Consider the following 15,537-nt stretch of genomic DNA (forward strand, 5'->3'; position numbering starts at 1 on the left):
AAAACAAAATCACACTTGTGTGAACTGAGCGGTGGAGGCTGAGTGTGTCGTGTGTATGTGTGTGCGTGCGTGCGTGCATGCGTGTGTGTGTGTGTATGTGAGTGTGCCTGGGCTGAACAACAGGGCCCTTCCCTTAACATGTGTGGTCAGAAAAGGTATTGCAGGCTACATACAGACAGACAGACACGCATACCCACACACACGGCCACGTATAGGAGACGGTGTGACCACCGCTAAAAAAAAAACAACTCAAACAAACCTCTACCAAAGTGTCCTATTGCTTTAAGTCAACCCTCCAGCATGTAGCTGTGTGGGTGGGGATAGGCGTACGTGTGTTTTTGTCCTGCCTACGTCCTTCCTGCCCGTCCTCATCAGATAAATCACCATGTGTCTCATCTCCATGGGCTGTGTGTGTTCATCATGAGGGTACACAGCGTGTGTGTGTGTGTGGGTGTGAGTTTGTCTAGCTATACTTATGGGGACTAAACGCATGTTCACACAGTCACCTGCAGGGGACCTCTGACAGTGTGGGGACAAAATAGTAGGTCCCCACAACAGTTAGGGTTAGGGTTAGGGTTAGGGGTTAGGTTTAGGGATAGAGGTTAGGGTAAGGCCACAGGACTTGCATAAAAATGAATGGAAGTCTATGTAATGTCCCCACAAGTGACGTAAATATATAGTGTGTGTGTGTGTGTGTGTGTGTGTGTGTGTGTGTGTGTGTGTGTGTGTGTGTGTGTGTGTGTGTGTGTGTGTGTGTGTTCCACTCTGTTCGTATTTATATATACAGTAAATCAGAGTCACTCAGCACAGCACAGCCACGGGAAGAAGAGGCCTGGATTAAAATATCGTCGTTGTCGGGTGGAAACCTTGTATGTCCAAAACCGTTTGTTTTGTATTTTATCATTTAAAAAATAAATTAAATTAGTGAAAACAGCCGATCTACAAGCTCACAACGCCTCGCACCGCGAGGCGTTGTGAGCTTGTAGATCTGCCGTTTTCACTACTTTTGTGCGACGGCCTTGTATGCGAAAATATTAACAAATTTGAAACTTGGAGATACAAGGTTTCTGCCCGACAGTGACGATATACAGTGTATGCCGGGGCTGGAGCCACGATAGGTGCTGATGAATGGGACGTACTCTGTGCGTGTGTGTGTGTGTGTGTGTGTGTGTGTGTGTGTACATACTGTATATAAATGATTGCATGTGGAATGGTTAGGAATAATAACAGAGTGGTGTGTGTGTGTTTGTGTGTGCATGCATGCATGCGCGTACATGTGGATAATAACGTGATCAGTCGAGGTGTCTGGCGGCCGGCCAACACTGCAGCTGATGTCATTAAAAGAATATTTATGCCTCGTCCGTGGGGGCAGAAAACTGAAACAGATTAAAACTTTGAACTGAATGTAGAACGGAAATGTCAAGGGACCCTTCAATTGATAGGTGTTTGGCCGTGGACCCTTAACTGAAAAGATGTGCAGGCCAGGGACCTACATCAGATATCAGATTATAACTGTTCAAAGTTATTCCAAAAAGATTTCCAAACTTGTACATCGGCTATTTTCAAATTAGCCAAAAATATGAATTTGGGTTAAGGTGGTTAAACTGATTGCGATGCTAGAACACATTTCGCTGAGGGCCCACTGGAACCCTCTCAAAGAGCCTCTAGGGGTCCCTGAACCCAACATTGAGAACCACTGGAACAGAACAGAACAGAATAGAATAGAATAGAATAGAATAGAATAGAATAGAATAGAATACAGGTGCACCCTCAGCCTGAGTCATACATTTTCCCGGGAAAGCGTCTGTGTCATTTTAGATTTCTGCGTTGGCTATTCAAAAATAGCAGATCTACAAGCTCGCAGCGTGGCACGAAGTGACCCACTTGTTGATCTGCTATTTTTGAAACCCCCTTTTTTTTCTTCCTTTTTTTTTCCCAAAGCAAACGTTTTAAAATCAAAACTTTGCTTCTGGGTGGTCCCTGTAACAAAATATTTTGAGATGTTGGGTCTGCAGCCAAATCCATATAATGTCCTTTGAGCAGTTTGAGCACCACTGATGTAGCATTGAGCAATGTAAGTTTTTTCAGAGAACTATTAGGATTTATAAGACATTTGTAGAATTGGCGTCATCTCTTAGGGCACGGTCACGCCGCTAGGGTTGCAACGGTATGAGATTTTTAACACCGAAAATATAGTCTGTGTAAACACCGCGGTTATCGGTAACACCGTTTCAACCACCATTGCGTGTCTTGTCGTCTTGTGAGCACTCAGTAGCAGCCAATGCTACCTCAAGCTACAACAACAACAACAACCATCCGACCATATTAAAAATTCAGCTTTGTAAAAAAGCAACAACACTGTCAAGTGTTACAACAGTGTTTTCTTGTTTGGCTAATCGTTGTTTTTCTGCCTACTGTGCGCTGTGACATTATAAAGTCACAACTAGTCTCCTGGAACGTGCCCTGCGAGTGGGGACGAGACATCATGCAGTCTGATGGGCTGTGCCTCGCCCTGTGGATGATCCGTTGATTCTGGATCTGTTCTCGACACTCCCACACAAGGAACAGCTCCTCGGGGCAGAGCAGAGCAGCGGAAGCGTTTTCTTTTTATTTAACAGTGTTATCGGTCTGCAACCCTACACGCCGCACTAATATTCTACCTGTGAGAGTGGATTCTGCCGAAGCATTTCCATGGGAAAGGCGTGGATTTATGGTCATGCGCATCTTTCAGCGTACCGTGCAGACCTTTGAAGCAGATAAATTCTCGACGCAGATTCTGCTTTTCCCCGTCTATCCAATCGGATGAGTCGAAGGTGCACCGTCCGAAGACTAACCTCGCGTCACCAGACTTTCCACCTCGGAGCAATGCGTGTTGCGAGCTTTGGAAGTGCACAGACAAGGGCGAGACTCCTCCGTCCTAGCCTGTCTGCTGTGCAGTTACAGTAGGTATCTCGCCACAGACTTGTGTTGTGTAGCTACCGGGGGGAGGGGGTCATGAAAGTGAGTGACAGGTGCGTCACTGGTTATTGGAACAGAATGCGATGCGTTTTTTTTTAGAATCCACTGGCCGTGCACAAAAATAATTCATCCCTTAGGGTTTAAGAGTACAGCAGTTACGGAATCAGTTTTGTTGTAACTTCCACTTCCAATACATACTAGGTAGGGGTGTAACGATATAGTAACTGTATCGAAATATCGTTTTTAACTTAATGAATCGAAGTATATCGAAATGAAAACAGCTAAAATCGAATCGTATCGTTTTATTTTGTATCGTATCGAATCGGCAGTGCAAAGAATCGATTGAATCGATACTACCTACTTGGGCATTGTATTTAGTATTTTTAAGAAGAAAAAACTAAAAGGAGGAGTTTCATTACTTTTCCTTTCCATATAGCTACACTGGTCTATAAATGTGTGTAATCTCTGGGTTCATGTCAAGGTGCAGGTTTGTCAATATACAATGTCCATGTATTTGGCAGATAATCACTGTTTACTTATTTATATCCATAATAATACACGTTTCCCTTAAAAACCTGCACTATCCACACCTTTCACACAGATTTAATTTCTTTGCTAAATAGTTACTATATCGATTTTAAATCATTGAATCGAATCGAATCGTATCGTATCGCCATGAATGAACCAATATCGTCCATGTATCGTATCGTCAACCATGTATCGTGATATGCATCGAATCGCTATTAAAATGTATCGTTACACCCCTAATACTAGGCATACAGGGGAGCAAAATACCGTTCTTCACTACTCATGGTGCCTCATATTTCAAAACAATAGTGTTAATAGAAGAGTCTTATCAACGTAGAAGAATGGGGCAGACACTGAGGAACATAAAAGAGAGGAGGAGAGAAGGACGTGGTCTGTCATACAGGCTAGCACATCGTCAGGAGGGGAACGCCACAGTGCTGACCCTCTGTCCTGGATCACTGGACAAACTCACGCACGCACGCACACACGCACGCACGCACACACACACACACACACGAAAATTCCATAAACCTGTTTAGAGAGAACTAAAGACTTTACTTTTTAAAGGACAACTTTAGTTTTTTACAACAAGGGTTCATATTTTAGATTGTAATTAAAGAATATAAAAGATGAGTGTTAAATTGATTTCATAAATTTCTTTCTATTGTTTTAGAGATTCTTATTTCAGTGGTTGGGGGCATGCGTACAAGTGGCTAAATATATAATTTACACAGAATAAGCCCATTCCCAAGATACAACGCAACCTTTCATGGTTGGATGTGACTTATGGGGGCTAGAAGTGTTACTGTAAATAGCAAAAAAGAAACTGCTGGCTTATTGTGTCTAAAAAGACATATTTAGCCACTTGTACGCATGCCCCCATGCGTACGCATGCCCCACATTTTAGCACGGTAAACGCGATAAAACAATAGAACGAAGCAAATGAAAACATTTTAACACTCACTTTTTCTTTCCTCTAATTACAATCTAAAATATGAACCCGTAAAAAAACAAAGTTGTCCTTTAATAAAGCATTTGGTTGTCAGCTATTCATGTTTTTTTACCCCTAGGTTTTCTCCCCCCCCCCCCCTCCCCCAACAGCCCTTTTAATTATCTTTTTAAACCCTTCTTTTTTTTCATTATGCAACAAGAAAATAATAACCTGCACAGTGGCTTAGGGGTAGATTGGTCGCCTGGCAACCGGAAGGTTCCCAGTTCGATCCCGGGCTCCCCCAAAGTTAATGTCGAAGTGTCCTTGAGCAAGACTCTGAACCTCTAGTTGCTACCGGTGAGCAGGTTGGTGCCTTGCATGGTTTCCTCCGCCATCGGTGTATGAATGTGTGTGTGAATGGGAGAATTTAATGCATAATCCTTGGTGCCTTGGATAAAAGCACTATATAAATGCACCCTTTACCATTTTACTGTAGCACTTTGTTGTTTGTTTCAAATGTAAAGTGCAATATAAAGACATTTTACAACAACAACAACAATAATAATAATAATATGATTCATAGAAGAAACAATAATATACACCAGTGTACAGTTTGTGGAGACTCCCATAGTTCTGTAGCTCGTCTTGAGGACGGACCCCATCTGACAATGTTTTGCGCCAGGAGGGACCACCCACACAAGATGTGTGTTGTTAAAATGTTTGTGAGCTTGTTTGTAGCAAATAGCCGACGCATGTAGGGTTAATGTAGTTAAACTGATCTCGGCGCCGTATTAGCTAATTTAGCTGGGGTCCCCCCTGTACCATCCCCTTTAACCAGTAAGACACACACACACACACACACACACACACACACACACACACACACACACACACACACACACACACACACACACACACACACACACACACACACACACACACACACACACACACACACACACACACACACACACACACACACACACACACACACACACAGAGTGAGCTTGTCAAAGCCTCCGTGGAGTGCTCAGTAAAGCAGGGACACCAAACAGCCAGGACTAACGAACCACACCGCGCCTGAATCTGATCTCCCCTGGCTGTGGGCCTGCTCTGTGCAGGGGGGCCGGATGAGACAGACAGACAGACAGGCAGACAGACAGACAGACTGAGACCAGGGACGTGCTGGCTATTGGGAAAAGCGGGACAACTCCCGAACGGCCGGTTCATTCCCGGCCGGTCCAGGCCGGCCATTAGGAAAAAAAATAAAATAAAATGTCTGCCTTTTTGGGGGCTGGGCGGCCAACAAAGTAAATCGTCACTGTCGGGCAGAAACCTTGTATCTCCAAGTTGCAAAGCCCTGCTTCATCAAACAAGGCTGCCGCAACAAAAGTAGTGAAAACAGCAGATCTACAAGCACACGGATCGTCATCAAACAAGGCTGTCGCAACAAAAGTAGTGAAAACAGCAGATCTACAAGCACACAAGGTGCGAGGCGTTGTGTGCTTGTAGATCGTCTGTTTTCAATAGTTTAAATCATTTTTTAAAATGATAAATACAAAACAAACGGTTTTGGACATACATGGTTTCCACCCGACAACGACGAAATATAACTCATGTAATTGGCCCACTGGCTTGTCACTTGTCATGATCTGAAATGGCAAATCTTTGAGTAGCAGCAGCTACTATCTCTCTCTCTATAGCGCGCAATGAGGGCCTTTCCCGGGCTGAATTAGGGGCCCAGCATGTCCCTGACTGAGACAGACAGACAGACAGACAGACAGACAGACAGACAGAGAGAGAGAGCGACAGAGAGGAGACATGGGAACCAGAGGAAAGGTGAGAGGGCAGAGCAGCGAGTCTGCGGGGAACAGCCGCTTCCTCACAGATGACAGGCAGAGAGAGGGAAGACAGAAGAAAGAGGCAGGATGTCTCATGGGGGTCAGCAAGAGGACGGGATTAGGGCTGTCACAATCATTACATAATCGTCTAATCGCAATTATTTGACATAATCGTGATTATTTTTCATAAATCGTCATAATCGTTTCCATGTTGAGAAACACATTGATATAAGCGCACGGCACGCTTTCTATATGCACACTCCATGTCAACTTTTTTTCTGAATGCTTATCCGGTGTTGTTATGCTAAAAATCACACCCAATGTGAAGTGAGCGGTGGTCGTGCTTGCGTAACGTCTTCAGACTTGGATATAGGTCTAGGATGTAGTTGGTGATGTAATACAGGCTACACACACACAAATTGCTATGGTAAAACGCTGAGGAAAAAGTGGCTACAGACTAGGATGTAATTGGTGATGTAATACAGGCTACACACACACACACATTGCTATGGCAAAACGCTGAGGAAAAACACTTTGCTATGGCAAAACGCTGAGGAAAAGTGGCTACAGACACACGCACAGCCACTCTATGGAGCGGTTTACCACCGCTCAAAAATAGCTATTGTGACATGGAAGCGATCAAGCATTTCCGGTTTAGCCGCTGACACCCTGATCATTTGGAATAAGAAGAAGAAGAAGAATAGAAGATCGTTTTTTCTTTTTCTTTTTTGCGATTTCGTGCCCGGGTAGCTCAGTCGGTAGAGCTTTCGCCTTTGTACCGCAAGGTCATGGGTTCGATTCCGGGCTCCGCCAACTCAGCGTATGAGTAGCACGGCTTGGCAAGTCGTGCGGCAAGTACTGGGAGCTGATGGTAGGTGTGGCGCTCCACCTCAGCAGTCCATCTCCCAGGGGTCTAGCGCATTGTAACGGGGACAGACTCCCGCGTGTTACCGGCTGATACCGACAATAAGCCACTCCCGACCTACTTGCTTGCCTACCCACAGGCTGAGAACCACTGCTCTAGATGAGTAATCCTAACCTCAACCTGAAACCTAATTGTAAATTAAACTTAGTTTAACCATAAAAACAACCATTCCTCTCGTGAGGACCACGGCAACGGTTCTAAATCCTACTAGAGCTGTAGGGAGGGACATTTGACTACCACAAGTATAGTGCACAATACATGGTCACCCGCACGCACGCACAGCGTTGTGTGGTAAGATAGAATGTCATTCTGCTGCCCAACAAGGTGAGACGGGCGATCCCTCCCTGGAAACCACAAGACACACACCTCTGACACCCCACACCACACTAGAGAGACACACACACACACACACACACACACACACACACACACACACACACACACACACACACACACACACACACACACACACACACACACACACACACACACACACACACACACACACACACACACACACACACACACACACACACACACACACACACACACACACACGCACACACACACACACAGAGAGAGAGAGAGAGAGAGAGAGAAAATCAAGAAGTGTGTGAGTGAGTCAGGGTGAGACGGGACGTCGGGACGGGGGTAAGAAAGATGACACCGGTAGAGAGACCTTTGCTGGCAAAGAGAGAGTGAAGGAGAGAGAGAGACACACCCCCACAGACAGACATGACAGACAGATGAATTGCAGCACCGTGGAGACAGAGATCTGCTATTTTCACAATTTGGCCAATTTGACAATTTGTTATAGTATAGTTTGTTGATTACCTGTTTTATACTAGATACTACTACAGTATTTTCCGGACTATAAGGCGCACCGGAATATAAGGCGCACTGTCAATGAATGGTCTATTTTCGAACTGTTTTCATATATAAGGCGCGCCGGACTATAAGGCGCACATAATAGACGCTACCATTGTGTTATGCATCCAACAGATGGAGTTGTGCTAAAGGGAATGTCAATGTCAATGAATGATCCATATATAAGGCGCACTGGACTATAAGGCGCACTGTAGTTTTTTGAGAAAATTAAAGGCTTTTAAGTGCGCCTTATAGTCCGGAAAATACGGTACTTCTCAAGGTGGGGTCCAGGGACCCTCGGGGGTCCAAATGGAAGCCTTATTTACAGGTCTGTAACTCTGAGTGTGCAATTATGGAACCATTTGGATGGACCAATTTGGTGACAATCGTGAAAAATAATGGTGATTGTCCCAAATAACTGCGAGCAGGTTGATTATGTAACAATGGGACAGGCCTAAACCAAAGTGAACAAAGAATAGTCTTGAGAAAAGGTGTATGAGAGAAGGAAGGCCAGTGAACTGAGTGTTGGCTGCTAGGCTATCTGGCCACATGATACAGTTCATTCACACTTATCTTTTAAGTACTTTCAAGCCACAGCAAAACGCAAAGGATGTTTTGTATTGTCGTTTGTGCAATGTGCATATAAGGCTATTAGAGGACATGCCGCCTTCAGGCATGGTAGAGAATGGGAAACAAAGAGGACATAAGACAATAACACCATTCTGCAAACAAACCGTTTCAATTTGTGAACTTTGTAAAGCCGAGTTAAACTTTCAGGTGCAATAAACGTATTTTACTTCAAACCCTGTATACATCGGATATTTGAAAATAACCGATCTTTGACGTGAAAATGTTTGAGAACCACTGCTCAAAATGCAATGCAATATGGGGAATTTTGTGAATTCATGCATGTCAAAAATGCCAGTTGTCCCTGGCATGTTTACATTCTCCTGTGGAGGACAAGGCCTGTGTTGGGCGTTTGGGCTGTAGAAGGTTCCACAGTCAGTGGAAAGAAACGCATTGGGCACTGGCCGTTCTTTCTCTAAGCCAGGGGTCTTCAACAGGGGGTCCGGGACCTAGCGTCCATATTCTGAGAACTTTAGCCAAAAATAGCAGATCTACAAGCAGCGTTGTGAGCTTGTAGATTGGCTATTTTCGGCAAAGAGCTTTGGTGTAGGAAAAGAGCAGACTGTACAGAGTGACAGGCCAAGTTTATTAAGTATTGACGGTTCAAGTGGTTAAATATCTGAAAATACAAATTGACATGAATCCAAAATACACTGATGATTGTGTTGTCAAAGAATATATATGGAATCTATGAAAAGGTTGTGGGGGTCCCTGCTTCATCTCTCTCTCAGCTAAGGGGTCCCTGCTCTAAGCGCTCACGTTCCGCCAGGGCCTTCAGGGCTCTTATATCAAGATTGCTTGCCCATTTGTTTTTGTTTTTTTAAACTTTGTTTTTTAATTTTTGTATATAGTAAACAGGTCAACTTGGGCAGCAGAGATACAGAAAATAAAAAAATTACAATGCAACAATTTTTAAACACTCTACCCAACCAAAGTTGGGTAGATATGAGATGTACAAGGGAATAAACTAAAAACATGACAGGGGTAGAAATATAACACATTCAGGTACACAGATTGTCTCACAGAATATCCAGAATATCCATTTTCATGTAAAGTATCCATTTTAGCCAGTATTTATAAAACTTCTCCAAGCACAGCCTTACAGAAAAAGTAAGTTTTTCCATTTCATAAATGTTTCGTACAATGGCTGTCCACTCTTCCCTTGTTGGTGGTTCTTTGTCTAACCATTTTCGGGTTATTGCCTTCTTACCGGCTACCAATAATATTTTGAGGAGGTATTTGTCTGCTGTGCTGAGATCGGTTGGTATATTACACAAGTAAATGTTGGTGAAGTTACATTCTGTCTCAAATCCCATTATTTGCCCATTTGTTGTTTTAATTGCCGTTGCTCTTATCCAGCCAAGCCAACAGGAACAGAATCCATTTCAATTTGCCATCGATGGCATTTCAGCTTACGGCTGAGTTGCCCACAAGCACACACATACACACACCTCTGATGGGTTGTAAGTGCAGCAAAAACAACTTTCTACAAAGTCAAGTCAAAGTTGTCTAGAAAACACTCAAGCACAAAATATCTTCATCACAACATGGTGTTCGGGGGAAAACTCCACCTTTAACCCGTGACCTCTACCCAGACCCTGTCCCGGGCAGCGCTGGAGTCCAAGTATAGATACTCCTGGTCAAAATGTTACTCAACTGCAAGTGAAAGTTGCTCGTCAGATTTGTACCAGAGTTAAAGTACTGGAGTACTTGCTGTTAGAAAGTAGTCTAAACTCTAAAAGGCTCATTGCTCAAGTATTCAAAAGTACAAACGACAAAGTACATGTTCTTTTTTTCCGAAATCAATGCATTGAAAACTAGCCATAGTAGTGAAAATAGCAAACATACAATCTCGCATTGCCCCCCAAAAAAGTACCTATCCCTACCAAAACAAACACCAAAATACAGCGAGAGGAAATGTGTTTGAGCAGGTAAACACCACCACACTGCTAAAGTGGCTGATAATGACCTCTGGTATAGAGGGAAATGATGGGTCAACTTTTATTCATATTGTTGCATGTAAACACAGAGTACATGACATACTATGGCTTTTGCAACCGTAGGTCACAGTTTACTGTCAGAACCGTCACAGCTTGACCGCCGTATCCGTCCGTCCATCCGGACGAGTAACACCTGACACATCACTGTGACATAACAGGTGACATCACAGTGATGTCAGATACTCAGAGCAGGGATCTCCATATATGGGCATAAAAGGGATTGTATCCCAGATGATGCCCTGTTAGGAAAACCACACTAACATAATCCATATATGGCCAAGACAGATGGTCAAGACAGATGGCGTGACCTCGCCCTTTTCGCCCTTAGGCGTCTTACTGGTCTTACTCAACACAAAAACATCTACCGTATTTTCCGGACACTTAAAAGCCTTTAAAAGCCTTTAATTTTCTCAAAAAACTACAGTGCGCCTTATAGTCCAGTGCGCCTTATATTATGGATCATTCATTGACATTGACATTCCCTTTAGTAAAGCTCCATCTGTTGGATGCATAACGCAACCGTAGAGTCTATTATGTGCGCCTTATAGTCCGGTGCGCCTTATATATGAAAACAGTTCGAAAATAGACCATTCATTGACAGTGCGCCTTATAGTCCGGTGCGCCTTATAGTCCAGAAAATACGGTACATCACAATGCGGCGTGCAAAGAAACACTAGTCCCAACTCCAGCTTTGACCTCCAACCTCTACCCCCAAAAACCCCGTGTCTGGTGAATCACTTCTCCGTCACGAGGCATTCAGGCGCGCAGCATCAGCCTCTTTCCAGAGCTGTGGCTGGATGATATTGCGGGCCAGAAGAAGGAGAGAGGGGAGCCTGGCCTGCATAATGAGCCGTCACAGTGGCTGACCCAGGAAGAATCCATGAGGAATTCGAAGGATTCACAAAAAACACAGTGCTGAACCGTCTCTTCTGTCCGGACGGAATGAGAGAGCGATCTGTTAGGAGTCAAACGCCGCTTGCTGTACTCAATACTGGTGAATGTCGTGGCATTATTGCCTCGGAGCCTGCAGGCTTTTAATCTGACCCAGGGCAAAGCAATAAAACGTGTGTGTGTGTGGGTCTGTGTGTGTGTGTGTGTGTGTGTGTGTGTGTGTGTGTGTGTGTGTGTGTGTGTGTGTGTGTGTGTGTAAGAATCTGCACTTCTGTGCATGTGTTGTGCCTCTGTAACTATGCATGCATGTGTTACATATGTGTACACATGTAATGCATACACATGCCAGCATAAATAGACATAAGACACGCAACTGAGCAGCGGTGCTATGGCTATTTATAGAGTGGCTATATTAGCTCACCATATGTGTCAGTTGCTGTTCTCAAAATGGCCACTGACAGAAAAAAACGTATAAATATATATATACTGTACATAAGCAAGGGAATGTAGGAAGAGAACTAGGTGAAAAAGTGTGTGTGTGTGTGTGTGTGTGTGTGTGTGTGTGTGTGTGTGTGTGTGTGTGTGTGTGTGTGTGTGTGTGTGTGTGTGTGTGTGTGTGTGTGTGTGTGTGTGTGTGTGTGCGTGTGAGAAAGAGTCAATACTGTAAGGCATTATTGCTGTCTGACAGGTCCACGAACATCGTGGAAAAGCGTGCACAAACGTGTGCAAGGAGCCAGAGTCGGTAATAACCCTAGGGGGGCCACACGGCCTTGCATAGATGCACACGCACGCCCGTGCACACACACACACACACACACACACACACACACACACACACACACACACACACACACACACACACACACACACACACACACACACACACACACACACACACACAGTGCCAACAAGTAGAGCCTGTTTAGGACAGTAGAGCGAGCTATGACTCACACTAGCTTGTCAAAATAACGTCCCAGTGACAGCAGTGACTCGAAAGGGTATAAAGAATACCTTCCACGTGAAGGTGTGTGTGTGTGTGTGTGTGTGTGTGTGTGTGTGTGTGTGTGTGTGAGAGAAAGAGAGACACAGAGAGACACAAGCACAGAGGGAGAGATTGTGCGAAAGAAAGAGGGAGATGGCGAAGAGTGACAGAATGGGAGTGAGTGATCAACAGTGTGTGTGTCTGTATGAGAGAGAGAGAGAGAGAGAGAGAGAGACATAAGGAAAGGAAGGAGATAGGCTGTTTGTGCATTCCCCCAGCAGCCCTGTCTGAGGCAGAATGAAGCCTGATTTATACCGATCTAAACACTCACAAAGCGTCAAACCCACTACTTGTTGCGAGCTTGCAGATCGACGCACGACACCGTCGCTAGGGCGAAGTATCGGGCTTCAGGAGAGGAGTGGGCGTTGATGAGAGCTGAGGGAAATCGCTCCCTCTTCAGCCTTGTGTGCGCGGCTGTGCACGCACATGCACACACACACACACACACACACACACACACACACACACACACACACACACACACACACACACACACACACACACACACACACACACACACACACACACACACACACACACACACACACACACACACACACACACACACACACACCAAACAAAGCGGCTAGTCACTCACTGCCAGAGCCAGAGAGGGACTCAAACGTCAAAAACTGTTTCTCTCCTCTCTCTTTCTCTCTCCTTGAAATTCCAACTCACTTGATGAAGCAACGCGCTCCCTCGAACGTGTACCCTTCCTCCCATCCTGTTGGTAGATCTGCCAGGAGAGAGAGGAAGAGAGAGAGACAGAGGGAGAGATGTGGGAGAGAGAGAGAGGGAGAGGCCATGAGAAAAACAAGAAGCAAAAACATAAAACAGCTGTTGAGAGATACTGGGTTGATTAGGCTGCGCGCGCGCGCACACACACACACACACACACACACACACACACACACACACGCGCGCGCGGCAATGCGGTGCCTCGACCATAAAAACAGGCGATTTGATTATGTATCTCACGCCGATCCTTTGCTTTGCAGCAATTTTGTGTTATGGGAATCAGAATCCCTTGTTAATGTCTTTGCATTGTCGGTCGCCCCTAATTAGCAACGATACTGCAGGGGTAGCACTGTGAGCTCTGTCATCTGGATGTTATCAATGACACAAACGTGACACCGTTTGACTCGATAGAGGGAAAACCTTGGCTGTGTGATGATCAGATCATCATGCATGCACTGGTCGTGCATGCTGTGAGTGAGCTTTGCGAATTGTGACGCTTTCTTCAATGCGGGATTCATTCCAATGTTACGCGAATCCGCGATGCTAATGATTTGTAGTTTTTCTCAGCGATCGGTGCAATTTATAAGACCCCCTCATTCAACAGAGAAAAACACTAAACACACCGCCGGCGCCAGGCAACCTGGCAAAGCAGAGACTGTAAAAAAAAAAAAAAGGAAAGGGGGGGGGATGATAGGATATAGTCTTTGCTGCAGCCGGGGAGAGCTGGCTGTCAGCGGCTGCAGCAGCGGCCAATGCCTTGTACTGTCTGTATGTAGACCTATATACATGTATTATTATTTTATGTATTTTGACGAATGTGACACATGTCACTGTGCGGGGCGGACGACGATTGGTTGGGCTCGATCCCCCCCCGCGGCGTGCACGATCGAGCCCCATAAATACGTGACAGAACTTTTAAAAAAGTGTGTATGACGAGTCGACCGAGCCGAGGTGAAATAGAAAACGGGAGAGAGGAGAACCCGTGCGTAATGACTCGACGAGAGAGAGAGAGAGAGAGAGAGAGAGAGAGAGAAGGCTGTTGCTCGCTACAGAGAGACTCGAGAGAAGAAATGCTCCTCGTCTTCTTCTCGTTTCGTTTCTCGCTGCAACTTGTGTCTTATTTTCTTCTTGACGCGCACATAACGTTCCCCCCGACGGCGTGCGTGGGCGTGTGCGCGTGTTCGCAGTACGTGGGGAATCACAAATAACTCAAAAGCATAAACAGAGCGACATGCGTAGGCTATATACATATATTTTTTTTGGTACCTGGAGTTTTTCTGTGGCCCGTTATAACGGCCTCTCCAGTGACAGGATGCAACCAGGTTGTACTCTTTGCTTCTTCGCTGTTGGTGAGAAGAAAGAGGAGAAAAGGTGGAGGAGAAAAAAAAAGAAGGGGGAACAATAAATGGTTATTTCCCAAAAGGAATGGTGGGTGGAGGAAAAATACACATCCGCGAGCCGTTTATATCCAATGAATATTTACTTGATGAAGAATATGCGTCCATCCCGAGTAACCCCATAACTCCAAGAAGAGGGCAGACAGGAGAGCCAGTCCGGGTTAGGATCCGCCGCCATGTCTAAGCCGTAGACTCACTCGCACTGTAGTACTGGCTGCCTTCAGCTCTGCTACACACACACACAGCCACTGGATTGCGCGGCCCCGCGCCTCCGAGCCAGGGGTGTCGCACCAAATTCTGGGCCCTGGGTAGGTCTACAAGGATTCTCACATCATTTTGTGCTTTAACTATTGAAAAATAGCAGATATACAAGCTCACAGCTGCTCAAACTTGTAGATGTGCTATTTTTGAAAAATCGTGAAAAAAAATCTGCTATTTTTGAAAAATCGTGAAAATGTGTGCGGAGTCTGAATATTTCAAATCCTTCCAAGGTTTTTTGAAAAACCTTCTATTATATGTCAGTGGTGCTCAAACATTTGCATGTGAAGGACCCCCAAACTGATGTATTTGGCCACGGACGCCCATCTCAAAATATTTTGTTCCAGGGACCCCCCTCCCCCCCCCCCCAGAAAAAAAGGAGCCTACATATATTCAAAGATTTTAACACATTTTCAAGACTTTTCAAAAATATCAGATCTACGAGTGCCGCAGAGCTTGTAGATCTGTTATTTTTCAATAGCTAAAGCATCAAATAATTAAGGCCCCTCCACCTTGGGCGCTAGTAACTCATCC

General features: G+C 45.0%; 1 protein-coding gene across 1 annotated transcript in view; it reads right to left on the reverse strand.

The window, feature by feature from the left end:
- Positions 1–14,923, reverse strand: part of plekha5 (pleckstrin homology domain containing, family A member 5) — a gene marked incomplete at its 5' end in the record, with an annotated part of 320,140 nt that extends 305,217 nt beyond the window's left edge. Inside the window, 3 exons of the mRNA XM_080754816.1 lie at positions 13,289–13,346; positions 14,615–14,691; positions 14,832–14,923. Coding sequence (XP_080610942.1) covers positions 13,289–13,346; positions 14,615–14,691; positions 14,832–14,923 — 227 coding nt within the window. The remainder of the gene's footprint in view (positions 1–13,288; positions 13,347–14,614; positions 14,692–14,831) is intronic.
- Between the last annotated feature and the right edge of the window lie 614 nt (positions 14,924–15,537).

Source organism: Nannobrachium achirus, assembly GCF_963921795.1.
Source record: "Nannobrachium achirus genome assembly, chromosome: 23".
NCBI classification, from domain to species: Eukaryota; Metazoa; Chordata; class Actinopteri; order Myctophiformes; family Myctophidae; genus Nannobrachium; species Nannobrachium achirus.